The following is a 12,840-nucleotide window of genomic DNA, read 5'->3' as shown; positions in this document are numbered from 1 at the left end:
ATCCAGTCAACGTGGGCGCCACTTCACCTCTAATTGAAACATTAAGTTGCACATCACGTACGCGGTGTCAGACACTAGACGCCAGCTGGACGTGGGCGGGGCATGGGGGCAGGGGCAGGGGCTGGAGACTGGTACGCCTAGGAGTATGCTAAAATTTTGTGCTGCGGTTTGCCTTGGATTTCACCTAGCAGCGTCAGAGCCCAAATACAAACCCACACCGCTGACCATCAACCACTCAGCACTTTATTTTTTCCATGTTGGCATTTTAAAAAGCATTTAAGTCCCTGAACTCTGAGCCGAGTTGGCTTGGTTTGGGTTGGGAGGAGGTTCTGGTTGCTTTTTTGTTAAGTGTGTAAAGTGATTATGCCGGAAATTTGTTTGTCTATGATTTTGCATACGTGTCGGTCGAACATATATATGTATAAAGGATCAAGTGACAACAGCATTACAGCCAAGGGTCTATTTCAGTCCTAACTAATCGTCAAGTTTATTGAGAGGTTCCGAGTGTTTGCTGGATAATTAAATGGTTAATAGAATTAAAACCCTTTCTGTTTAAGTTTGATTAAAATGTATGACGCTTTCGACAAGGTCTGGTAAAGATCTGCGGATATAACTTAATCCATTGAGTCATGACTGTGGAAGTAAGCAGAAATAAAATACTTGGAAAGTGGAATTAATAAAACATATAAAAATTACCCCACTTGGAGCCAACCAAAACTGGACATGCTCCATGCAATGTCTTATTATTGGGTGTGCCATCATCATGTAAATTATACCAAAAGACTGCCATACCAGGTTGAGGATTGAAGATCTGCTGTAGCTTAGGAAATACTGTACCACCTCCCTGTTCCACTTCAGTGAACTATAATGAAAAAAACTAAAATTTGTAAACAATAAATTAGTTAAGATTGTGTATACTTACATAGAAAAGAACTGTGGCGACGCGTTCATTCTTTTGACTCTCCGGATCAATTTCCTATAAAGATTAAATGGATTTTAAGCAAATAAGATGTGAGTTATAAATTCTCACTAACCGTGGAAATATTAAAGTAATCATAGTGTGAAAAATAATGACCACCCAGACCATAGTTTAATATATGCATTCCCTCTGAACCCTCCAATGTTAAATCTGTCATATCCTCGAGGCGACGGGCAATATTTATTGTTAAATTGCTGTGATCCTTGTAGATCCAGGTACCCTTTGAGGTTCGCGCGGTTTGGAAAATATTCTTGCCAGCTTTATACACAGCTGAACGCCTAAGTAACGGTCGGGCATAGGTTTGGAGTTCGGTTATCTCAAGGGGCGACAATACATCATAATAGACCACTATGAAGGGATCGAGAAGTACGAGCTCCACTTTAAGCGGTGCCAGACGCAGAAACGACGAAGGACCAAATTTATATTGACAATGGAACTTTAACTGTGATTTGAATAGACCACGACATCCGGTTTGATAGAAACTTGTTATGGTTTCGGTTTCCGGTATAATATAAGGCTCATCCCGACTTAGCCTCTCGATATCCGCATCTAATTTCAATAATACAGCATCGAGTTTTCCATTCCCCAGCTTCATAGCAAGATTGAGTATAGGACGAGCAATGGAATAATATTCTGATGAAAGCGATGGTTAAACAGAATAGTATTTCATATGGTAGAAACTCACTTATTTTTACCAAAGCTGCAGCAAACATATACAACATATTCGCTTGATCCGCTGCGATTGGTGTGAAGAGCGTATGATTCATCAGCCAAGTGCTGGTGGCATTAAACCAATCCCTGGCCACTTGATATTTTTGATGTTTGTGGAAGTACTGACCTAGTTCATAGGTGTCCAGGGCACTTAAACTGGTGCTGCAGGTGAATATAGTTATAGATCAACGCTTCTAGAATATTATCTTAACAGATTTCTTACTTGTACTGCTTTCCATTGAGTAAGCCCGTTGCCATATCCATTACCTTTAGATTATATACATCCTTGAGGCGCTGCATGGCCAGACACGCCTCCTGCAGATCAGCTTGGTTCGGCAGCTCTGCCTTGTGCTTCTCTATGAATGCTACATGGGACCAGCCTATGGGCTCCTCCATGTAGATCTTCCAATCAATCCAATCCTGATGCATGCGGCGAATCAATGAAAATGCGTTTAAGGGATTCGACAGATAATACTCTGTCTGATTAATGGCTTTATCACTTTCCGCTTGCATTTGAACCAGAGCACTAAGATTGAGTTACAGGTAAAGATTACATGAAAACTTATTAACTTACCCTCGCACAACATTCAGCTTCTTTTCCATTTCATTCGCATATTCACTGAGACTCGCAATAAACTTGGCTTCCAGTTGCAACAACTTCTCCATTCCCGCCACAGAAGTCGAGTGACTTTGCTCTTCATCCTCAGTTTTGACTAAGCCAACACTGAGGATTAGAGCTATTGCCATGTATAAGAATAACCTTTCAGAGTTCTTCATGTTGTTGGCCTGCTTTAAGTATTTGAGATATTAAGATATTTTCTTAAGAATGTATAAATTTCGTTGAGTCTAGGCCAACTGTGTTAGAGATCTTATTCATGTTGAGTTATGCGACAAGTATGAATCCCTTATAATAATAATTAAGCAATTCGTTAGAAAATTTAAAAAGTTACTAATCTTTTTCAACAGAACCACGATAAATAATTGTAATCATTCATAACCAAAAATTATGTTTAATAATTTAATAAAATACGTAAGTGTTAGTATTCTCTGTGAAATATATTGTATTCTTTATTTAAAATCTATTAAGTACTGTAAATTCTCTTTGAGTATAATATCTATTTACATAACGTGTTTCGAGAATCATTTCTGAGAGTGGTCATATCTTAAGACACGGTCTTCTGAAAAGCTGTTCACGCTCACGTATCCATTTATTGCAGACTAGAAAATAAAACAGCGATATTATGTGGATAGTCATATATGATATGATATAATAGTTACCCCATTTGGAGCCCACAATAACGGGACAGGCAGCGTGCAAAGTTCGAGTGTCACCCTCACCATCGTGCTTCAAATTGTACCAGATAATGGCAGCACCCTTTTTAGGAAATACCGCCCTCTCAATGTTGGGGAATACCGTAGCGCCCCCTTGTTCCACGTCCGATAGCTATAAGTATCACACAATTTGGTATTTAAAAGATAATGGATATAAATATAGTGTTTAAAACTGTAAATAAGATAATGGATTTATTTATAGATTACTTACGTAAAAGAGAACGGTTGCAATGCGATCGCCGTTAAGTTTAGTTAATTCTGTGGCCTTTGGGGAAGGTGAAAGGAATTTCATTTGATAAAAGGTTAATATTGAAAATGTTGAATTGCGATTATCAATACTCACTGTGGAGGAATTGAAGAAATCATAGTGCTTGTCATAGTGTCCACCAAGTCCGTAGTTCATCATCTGTAACATCTCAGAGCCGTTGAGATCAAAGCCCGTCATATCTGATATCCTTTTATTGAGACGGACTGTTAACGGACTTGAGATGTCTGGCAACCAGGTCACCTTTGAGGTGCGGGTTTTGACCACACTATTGCGGCCTGTGGCATGTTGATAGACTGTGGCACGTTTCAGAGTCGGTCCAGCCAGGCTCTGAAGCTCGAGGATCTCGCTGGGTGAGATGACATCATGATAGATCACCATATAGGGATCCAGTCCCACCAGCTCCATTTTTAGAGGTGCCAGTCGCAGGAATGGAGAGTTCGTGCTGTTGTAAAGACAGTGGAGTTGAGATTTAATGGGAAACTGGCCACGGCAGCCTATTTCATAGGGTCCCACTTGCTGCTTCACGAACTGTTAAAAATAACCAAGATAAACTTAAACAATCATTAGTATGCGATAAGATGCACATACCGGCTTGGGTAGAACCTTAGGCTCCATTCTTATCAAGGTCTCCACTTCCGACTTACGTAGCAACAATTTCACCTTATCAGTTCTGTATGTTATTGCAGAATTGATTACCTTGAGAGCATCGCCATAACGATCTAAAAATGACATCAAATTAAAATTCCAAAAAAAAAAGCACACAGATAGTGTTGCCTGGAAACTTACTCATTTGGATGAGAGATTCGGCATAAAGAAGCAGCACTTCAGACCTATCTAGATCTAGGGGTAATGGCAACTTATGATGGACAGCTGTTAGCCAATCAATGGCCTGGAAGATCCACTGACTGGCATAACCAAAATTCTGCTGATCATAGTGATACTTGCCCATGGCATAGCTGTCCAAGGCACTCATGCTGACACTGAAAAGAATATAAAAAAAAAGATAGTTAAAGTTGAATTTTGAAGTGCTTAGTTATTATAGATACTATACAGAATTGATACATAAATTTTTAAACTTCACTACCGGGTATACACATATTTGAATACTCACTTCTATTGCTTAAGATAGTTATAGTTGAATTCTGAAGTGTTTAGTTATTATAGATACTATATAGAATTTATACATAAATTTTTTAACTTCACTACCGGGTATACACATATTTGAATACTCACTTGTATTGCTTTCCATTGAGCAGCCCCTTGACCATGTTGGACACCTGTATGTCGTAGGTTCCCACAATGCGGTGAATGGAATCAGCTGCCTCCTCGAGATCTGTGCTGGAGGGCAGAAGCTCCCTATTCGCCTTTAAATATTCCACTTGAGTTACACCCACCGGCTGCTCCATGTAATGCTGCCAATGTGTCCAATCCTCATGCATGCGACGAATCAGAGAAAAGGCGTTCAATGGATTGGCCAAATAATGCTCAGTCTGGCTCTTGGCCTTGTTATTTTCATTGCGCATGTCATGCACAAAACTAGAGAGAATTTAGCAGTTATAAATTCTGTTAGAAATGATATATTTCTCGACTTACCTGCGCACTGTTTGCAGCTTCTTTTCCAGCTCATCGGCATAGTTGCTGAGATTCTCGACGAGCAGGGTTTCCAGCTTCAAGAGATCGACCATTCCGGCCACAGAAGTCGAGTGACTCTTCTCTCCATCATCCTGGCCATTGACCAAGCAGAAGAGCAAAGCTATTGCAACAAGTTGGAGCTTCAATTCCGCTAAATGCATTGCGGTGCTGATGATCGTGTTGTGGCTACGTGCCTTGGCCAACTGTTAACTGTTTTGCACACTTCGCTCGAAGTTGACGTTGTGGGCCGAGATAAATGTTTATAAATATTTCTAGAGAGGTAAAAAGAACGTTTACCAAACAAAAGTACATTGTGCTGATTTGTTATTATTATTGCCTTTTCTTTCCGTCTCGCTGATAAGCGATTCGAAGCAGCGCGACATTTTGATAACGACACGCACCGTTTAACTAAAACTCAAAGCATTGACACTTCACATTCATCGACTATTTCATCGTCATATTCATTGTTTAGGAGTCATCGCGATTTTAGCTTACCCAGCTAAATTAAAGCGTGTGAGCAGCGGAAGAGTTTTGACTACTTAAATATAGTATGAACTGAGCGATACCCTGTAAAATGGTTTTCAACACGGCATTTTTATTACAAAGATAACCACTATATCATTATTAAAGCTTCTGAGCTATCATCCAAAAGTACTTACTTAATATTTGCTTTTTTAAATATTTTGAAGCGTATTCATTTAGTCGGTATGACAATTCATATGAGCTGGTCATTCTAAGGTTAAGTTGAAGTTGAAGCATTCTAAGGTTAAGTTGAAGCTCATATTCAATTAGTAGGCAAAGTGTGCAAATATAAATAACTGTAATTGTGAAGTTCGCGAAAAAAAATATTGACTTTAAATAGTGACTAGTGTAATAAATTACAAGTAATATCTAAACTCGTACCTCTAACAGTAGAAAACAAATAAATTAAAACATATAAGTGAAATTCTTTAAATACTGGTGTATAGACAAGAAATGAAGTTCAGTTAAGTTGCGATGAGAATTCTGCTATACTTTATATGAAAGTTTCAAAGATATTTGTGAATCTTTAATATCCATATAGGGTAATTCCCTAGTCAATATGACGGATGGATTACAAAAATTCATATTCGGCGGATGACTAAAGACAGCTAACCAAGAAATTAATTGTGTTATTTACAGACTCACTATAGTTATACGTGCTTATATTTCATAGCGGAATTACATTAAAGAACTTAATTCAGATATAAAATTTGTTCAAATACTTCTAAATTTCTTCTTGACCCACTACAATAACCGCTCAATATAATTTTTATAGGGATGCAATTCATAAATCCAACAACTTCTCTGCCTATAATTCAAATAATATTTGCCATGAGATACTATTACCATATGTAACATTTGTGAATATGTTGATAAGTTATTGTTGTAATTTAAAAGTCAACTAACATAATACGCCCAGTTTTCAGCGCCCACTTCAGTAGAGTCGAGAGGAATGTCACGAATTTGTTATCTGCTTTAACCATGAATGATTTCATTGAAAAGCTTTGTGGAAAACCTAAAAACCTTTTTGTATACAAAATAGCTGCACACAAAGCATGGCTTCATCTCCAGCTCCAGTTGCCGCCCACTTGTTGGCAAAGGTATGACCAAAAAAGGCTTTAAATTTTGCACTTTTATGGTCGAGAAGGGGCGGGGAGGGGGCAACGGGTATCGTCCTGCGACGGCATGTGTCCTGCCGTTGATATCGGCTTAACTTTGCCATAAAACTGTCAGCGTCACGCGTGTAGTGGACAAAAGGGGCAGAGCGGGGGTCAGCACGAAGGGCAAATGAAATAAATTTTACAGCCAAATGGGTAGAATTTAGTTTGAATAAAAAGGCCAAAACGAACACAGAGAGATTTGTGTGGCCAAATGTCACAGGCAAATCTAATGTGCACAACAATAGCACCTGTGACCTGGAAAATGTCTCATCCTCATGTTAGCAACACGTTCAACGGTTGCCCAGCTCTCATCTCAGCTGGCCAAGATTTAAGCCGCTCTAAACTGTGTTGACCATGTGCCTTTAAAGTCAGTCGGTCGACTGGGACAAGTGCAAATGTTTACTCCGAGGCGCTTTGTTAAACGTCTACTGTTTAATCCCCCCCTCTTCCGTGTTCAACAATTAAGTGTCATCAATCATCTACAAGCAGTCGAAAAATTTGGATCGAAATCATTGACAACAACAGCGATACGACGCGACGATACGACGCGACGATACGACGGACAACACGACGGACAACTCGACGATGACGACGACAACGACAACGACAAGGACGACGAACAAACATGTCACGGTACTAAATGTCGTTTAACCTAAAATGCCAAAAAACCACAAAGATTATTTATTTTAGTCGCAGACATTGATTAAAAGCTCCATGTGAAGTGTTCCCAGAAACATCAAGTAAAATCGGAGATTTCAAGAAAATCGATAACAAATATTTTGAATTATGTTGAATTGTCGAGTTTTTATTTTACTAAAACCAGTTTAGGCAATTTAAATAAATTTCGATTAAAAAAGAAAAAAAAATCATATTTCTTCTATAATTTTAAGAAATATATTTAAAAATATTTGTGAATTACCAAAAGTCAAGTTATTTTGTTTTCGTTTATTTCATTATTAGCGTGTGATACGATTTGACACCAGATTTAAGCGATTTTGAAGTCGATATACTTTTCGAAACTACTTGTTACTCAATATTTGTGAAATGTCTCAGATTTTACTGGACAGTACAAACAGAGTACACCTAAACACACAACAATTGGCCATAGAGCACTTAAAGCATTATCGCTGATTTGTAGAATGGGGTATATGTACTCTATGTGTGTGGGTGTATGTCTTGCACTGTACCTTTCAAAGGCATATCAGTTTCAATCACTGCCCAATTCATAATCCACTGGGCTTTGGCAAATTTCATATAACCAAAACGACGGGTTTGAGTTGGAGAGGAAAGTTTAGTTTATGGTCTGGTCGCTAAATTCAAGTCAAGTGTAAATTTAAACACTTAAAGAAGAGTAAAGTTGGGAAGGGAGGGTATAAAAGTGCTTGTAAGACAATGCCATTAAAGGCGCCTGGCAGTTGGAATCGGCGAATCTTTATGCCAATCTTCGCATTAGAAATCAATGTCGAGCGTTGCAGTTATGATTATTGCAGTTGTCGAAAAGTTTTGAGCTCTTGAAAGTGGTTAGATGAGTGCTGTCTCTGTCTCTCTCTGTCTCTTTCTCTTTCTCTGTCTGTCTTTCTCTATCTTTCTGTTCGTTTAAGCATAATGTGTAATGTGCTGATTGTCCTGCTGTCCTGGTGGCTGGCAAGGTTTATGCAAATGCCAAGCGTATAAACGCTGGCAAACAAGGAGTTGGCCAAGAAGATGGCAATGGCGATGGCTCGCTAAAAAATGCTTATGACTTGTGTAAACAATTTCCCATTCGGTCCATTCTCATTTCCCCCTCCCACTCTTTTATGCCAACTCGCCGCTGTGGTCCATTTACGTGTAGGTATTTCCCAGCTGAGACAGAGCAGCTCAGGCATTTGGAGCAAGTATGTAACTGGATGTGGATGCGAATCTCGTGTATAAAAATATTTTATGGACTTTGGTGCAAAAGTAACTTTGTGTCGTGGACACGATAAGCGAAGTTTGCGTATGTGACTTCCGTTTGTCCTTGCATGTCCTCGAGTGTGTGTGTGTGTCCTTACTCCTTCCGCAATCTCCACTTCTCACTCCCCACTCCCCACTCTCTGTCTGTTTGCACATCGCACATTTTTATGCATTTTCTTAGCGGCCATTTTTATGCCCGCACACGTTTTCCATTAGACGTCAACGGCTGTCATTTCCTTGCTCGCCTGTTTGATTTTCGCCAATGATTTGCTCAAAGGATACTGGAATACTTCCTTCCCCTTGGCTTCCCCTCGTGCCTAATTGAAACTGGGTCAAGCAGCAGCCATTAATCACACTCGTCTGACAGTCACTCAATTTGCATTCGCATTTAAGACAATTATCATGTTGAGACAATTACTCTTTGTTAGAGCATTGCTGAAAGCTGGGAAAGCTCAGTTTTGATCTAATTGAAAGCTGCGAAGGTGGCATTAATCTTCATAAGCCTGACAAGTTCATTAGAATAACAAACACGGCATTGATTTGCCCCCATCTTAAAATTAATTCTCCCTCTCTTCATAAGTACAATAAGAGAGGGGTGAAAAGTGTGGCTGCTAATTAAAAATGTAACACACAACTTAAACCGCTTGCAATTTATCAAAGGCCATGAAAAAAGTGAGTTTAATTTTTTATGCGCTTTCTTTTAATATATTTTTGTATTTTTTTGCATAATGCCGCGGATATAATTTTTTAGCAAGGCGCTGAAGCGCAATGCGTATAATGCGCATAATTTCTATGCCACGTTGGTCACCCGAAAAGTAAATGTTGAATTGTAGACATTGCCACGCCAAGGGGCAGGAGGACAGTGGACGGGGATCGGGGGACGACCTTTGTGCCAGTGGCAGCCACAACAACAGGCACAAACATGGCGTCAGTTTTGGCAATGAGCGAAAACCAAAGGGGAGGTTAAGAGGGGCACACGAACAAAAGAGGTACACGCGAAAATAAAACCTATTACCGGAATCATAATTATCTTTTATGGCCGCGTCTGTCATGACGACATTATGGCCAGCACGAAGCGGCGAAGCGGCCTTCTTTTTAGCCCACACTCTGCGATGCGTCGCGCCAACACGTAGCAATAAAAAACCGCGAAATGCGGCCAAGTAGCAAAAAACATAAATTACGCAGCCAGCCAGAGGTAGCTGGGGCAGGAAGAGAGAAAGAGAGGCAGATTGAAAGAGAAAAAGACTGAGTGAGAGTTAGTTGATGTAGTCGGCATAATATCGTGCTTATTTTCATTACGGCTAAAACAGAACACGGCCATAGCGACATCTGTCGACGACCCTGGGGCCAAAAACAGGTGTTTTCTAATTTATTGACACACCCTACCCAACGATATATATATATATTTACTAACTACCCCTGAGCATTAATTGCTGCATGGCCTGGTCTGACTTTGAGATATTAAAAGTGTGATTGGGGCAGGAAAATGTCAGAGTCGATTGTCTGCAACTGGCAGACAAATCAAAGTGCCAGACTCCGTGTTCAGCTTGTCATGTGTTTTTTACTTTCTAATATTTCACGCGTATTATACAACTGCATACCCCTACCCACTAATGCTAATGCTTGCCGCTGACAGGCGTCCAACAGGGGGGGGGAAAGAGAAGGGGAAAAAGAGGGGAGGCAGCGGCCATTGTTATGCACTTGCTGCAAATTATGCAAGACACGTTGTGGCTGCTTTCATTTGCTGGCGAGGTGTGCCTGAGGTGCTGCAGAAAGAGACAGGGAGAATGAGAGGGAGGGGACGAAAGAGAGAAAAAGCTGCACAGTTGCAGAGACAATACATATGCTGCTATAGTTGAGACGGCGACTCGAGACTACGTGTGATAATTCAGCTCACCACAAAAAGTTTTCTTCAAAATTGCCCAAGGCCAAGTGTGTGGCAGCGTGTTGCTTGCCCCACATGCCCCATGCCCCATGCCACAAAAAGCGCAAATGCACGTGCTGCCTTTGTGTTGTTGCTGTTGTTGCTCTTACAGCTGCTACTTCGACTGTTGTTGTTGTTGTTGTTGTAATTGCTGCTGCCGCCTGTTGACAGGACACTTCAACTATTGTTGTTTGCACTTCTGCTGCTCTGCTCCTTCCCCCTGTTAAATTCAGCATGAAATTGGTTTGTATTATTATTTTGCAGTCGTCGCTCGTCTCGTTGCCAACGGCGCTTCAACGGCAACACCTCGATAAACTGTCAGCTTCAGTGGCTTAAAGCTTTAACTTGGCCCAAACACACTTCATGCCAATACAAAGTAAGAAAAAAAAAAGTGGAATTGCAGTAAAGTTTGCTTTGATGCTGCGCTTTAATTAAAAACTGCGCACACTGAGAGTAACTAGCACTTGATTAATTTTTGGTTGCACGCAAAAGTAAAACGCGAAAAGGAAAAACCAAATAAAAAACGTACGAAAGCAAAACCAAACGATCCACCAGCAAACAGCAACAAATTTCTGCCCAGTTGCGGGTTTTGCTAGAAACGAGAAAAAAAAGTGCTATCCAAATTAATTATGTCCATGCAGCGCTGTTGGTGCCGCTGCCGCTGTCGCTGCTCTGCCTCTGTCGCTGCTCTGCCTCTGTCGCTGCCAGCTTCGTGCTTTACGTTATCAACGCGTGCTCTGCATACGTGGAAGGCAATGCGAACGTGGAGGATGTGGACATTGTATAATACACAGACATAAAGCGACCTCTGTGTGCTCTGCGATTTCCCATTTCCCTTGCATATTTTCTAGCGCAGCATGCTATTCATTTATGTGTGTGTGTGTGTGTCTGTCTGTGTGTGTGTGTTTGGTGAGTGGGCGGTTCGCTTTCATATCACTTTGATATTGAATTTTGGCTAAAATGATATACGAGAACATAAACCTGTCTTCCAGTGCAACTTTCGGGCGTAATCAGCGAGTGACTCGAGCTGAATTAAATAATCAGTACTAAGGATTAATCCTATGCATGTAACAATTTCAAAAAGGGTGCACAATTGAGATTTACAATTTTTAATATTCGAAATCCCCAAGCACTTTTTGCATTAAAGTCGAAACCAAGATCATGAAAAAAAATTTGTATGTAGAATGAATAAAGAGGCCACAAGCACCCCCAGATCACTTTCCGCCGTCGCCAAATCGATCGTAGAGAAATATATTATTTAATACTTACTTCTTTAATAAAGTTTCCCAAAAGAACACTCAGTTTATTTCCGCTTCAGAATTATTCTCAACTTTTATTCTCAACTTAATTGTTTCCTTTTTTTGATGTTCTTACTTCTGGCACCGCACGCTATTTCACTTTTTGACGCTTCTAACGCTCGTTTCTCACTAACCGCAGATTATTCGCCACCAGTGTTTAAAAAACTGCCGTAAGTTTTATTTCATTACTAATGTTTCTGAAGAAACCGAAAGCAGCAGTCAAAGCAACAGTCGAATTCAAAAACTGACAAAAAGCGAAACAAAAAGCGAAACCAAAAAGCCGTAACGTCATAAGTTCTGATTTTGCTTTGCTGCTGCATTCGTTCAAAGTCAATGTCCATCATGCAGGTTATAATATTTTAGAATATACGGGAAGCAGCAAAAAACGTAAGCAGAATATTGTCGCTTGCTGCTGCAAAATTAAAAATTCCGAAGCGAGGCTGCTGCTGGTGGTGCTAACGCTGGTGACGAAAATCAGCAGCAAGCGAAATCTAAACTTTTGAAAAATTCGGCTGCTGCTTCTGCTGCTGCTTACGCTTTTGAACGAAAGCAGCAGCAAAGCAAAGTCAGAACTTATGACGTAACGGCTTTTCGCTTCGGTTTCGCTTTTTGTTTCGCTTTTTGTCAGTTTTTGAATTCGACTGTTGCTTTGACTGCTGCCGTTTTTTAAACACTGGTGACGAATAATCTGCAGTTAGTGAGAAACGAAATCCCCATGGACCTTTTGCATTAAAATCGAAACCAAGATCATGCGGGAAAAAATTTCTTAACGAAATAAATAAAATTTTTATGTAGAATGAATAAAGTGAATTAAAAGTGAAACTTTAAAAATTAAAATTTTAAATTTTGACCATTTCAAAGGGACCCTTCGCATTGAAATCAATCCCAAGATCTGAAAAGAAAATTTTTTTTAAAGAAATAAATAAAATTCGACTTAAAAGAGGCCAAATAATGAAAAAAAAAAAAAACGGTCCAATTTTGACAAAGTTATGAATGTTTGAAGTTGATCAAGCCTTTGAATTAATTTTATTTGAAATCTATATGTGTGGTGTTTAGATTTTTAGTTTTAACGCGAATAAAAC

At 39.8% G+C, this 12,840-nt stretch overlaps 2 protein-coding genes across 2 annotated transcripts; both read right to left on the bottom strand.

Moving 5' to 3' along the window:
- Positions 1 to 222: 222 nt before the first annotated feature.
- LOC117791151 (prolyl 4-hydroxylase subunit alpha-2-like) lies at positions 223 to 2,522 on the bottom strand. The gene is made up of 7 exons (XM_034630821.1): positions 2,265 to 2,522; positions 1,914 to 2,216; positions 1,665 to 1,852; positions 1,035 to 1,612; positions 923 to 976; positions 697 to 862; positions 223 to 633 (listed from the first exon to the last, which is right to left on the bottom strand). Exons 1-7 carry the CDS (start codon positions 2,465 to 2,467, stop codon positions 563 to 565), a joined length of 1,563 nt encoding a protein of 520 aa, XP_034486712.1. The 5' UTR covers positions 2,468 to 2,522; the 3' UTR covers positions 223 to 562.
- A 205-nt stretch (positions 2,523 to 2,727) lies between these two features.
- LOC117791150 (prolyl 4-hydroxylase subunit alpha-2-like) lies at positions 2,728 to 5,134 on the bottom strand. Its single transcript, XM_034630820.1, has 8 exons — positions 4,884 to 5,134; positions 4,524 to 4,826; positions 4,077 to 4,270; positions 3,879 to 4,009; positions 3,366 to 3,818; positions 3,234 to 3,287; positions 2,969 to 3,134; positions 2,728 to 2,908 (listed from the first exon to the last, which is right to left on the bottom strand). The coding sequence occupies exons 1-8, from the start codon at positions 5,081 to 5,083 to the stop codon at positions 2,847 to 2,849; spliced, it is 1,563 nt and encodes a 520-aa protein (XP_034486711.1). The 5' UTR covers positions 5,084 to 5,134; the 3' UTR covers positions 2,728 to 2,846.
- Positions 5,135 to 12,840: the final 7,706 nt, after the last annotated feature.

This window comes from Drosophila innubila (assembly GCF_004354385.1).
Source record: "Drosophila innubila isolate TH190305 chromosome 3R unlocalized genomic scaffold, UK_Dinn_1.0 2_E_3R, whole genome shotgun sequence".
Classification (NCBI taxonomy): domain Eukaryota; kingdom Metazoa; phylum Arthropoda; class Insecta; order Diptera; family Drosophilidae; genus Drosophila; species Drosophila innubila.
This window is presented reverse-complemented; position numbering and strand designations above follow the sequence as displayed.

Bases quoted from the DNA above. Each gene is read 5' to 3' on its own strand.
- LOC117791150 (XM_034630820.1), bottom strand. From the start codon at position 5,083: ATGCATTTAGCGGAATTGAAGCTCCAACTTGTTGCAATAGCTTTGCTC. The intron at 3,819-3,878 runs GTATGTGCATCT...TATTTTTAACAG, and splicing joins CTAAGGTTCTACCCAAGCCG to TTCGTGAAGCAGCAAGTGGG. The intron at 3,288-3,365 runs GTGAGTATTGAT...CCTTCCCCAAAG, and splicing joins ATTTCTTCAATTCCTCCACA to GCCACAGAATTAACTAAACT.
- LOC117791151 (XM_034630821.1), bottom strand. From the start codon at position 2,467: ATGAAGAACTCTGAAAGGTTATTCTTATACATGGCAATAGCTCTAATC. The intron at 863-922 runs GTAAGTATACAC...TTTTCATTATAG, and splicing joins TCGCCACAGTTCTTTTCTAT to TTCACTGAAGTGGAACAGGG. The intron at 634-696 runs GTAATTTTTATA...TTACTTCCACAG, and splicing joins TTTGGTTGGCTCCAAGTGGG to TCATGACTCAATGGATTAAG.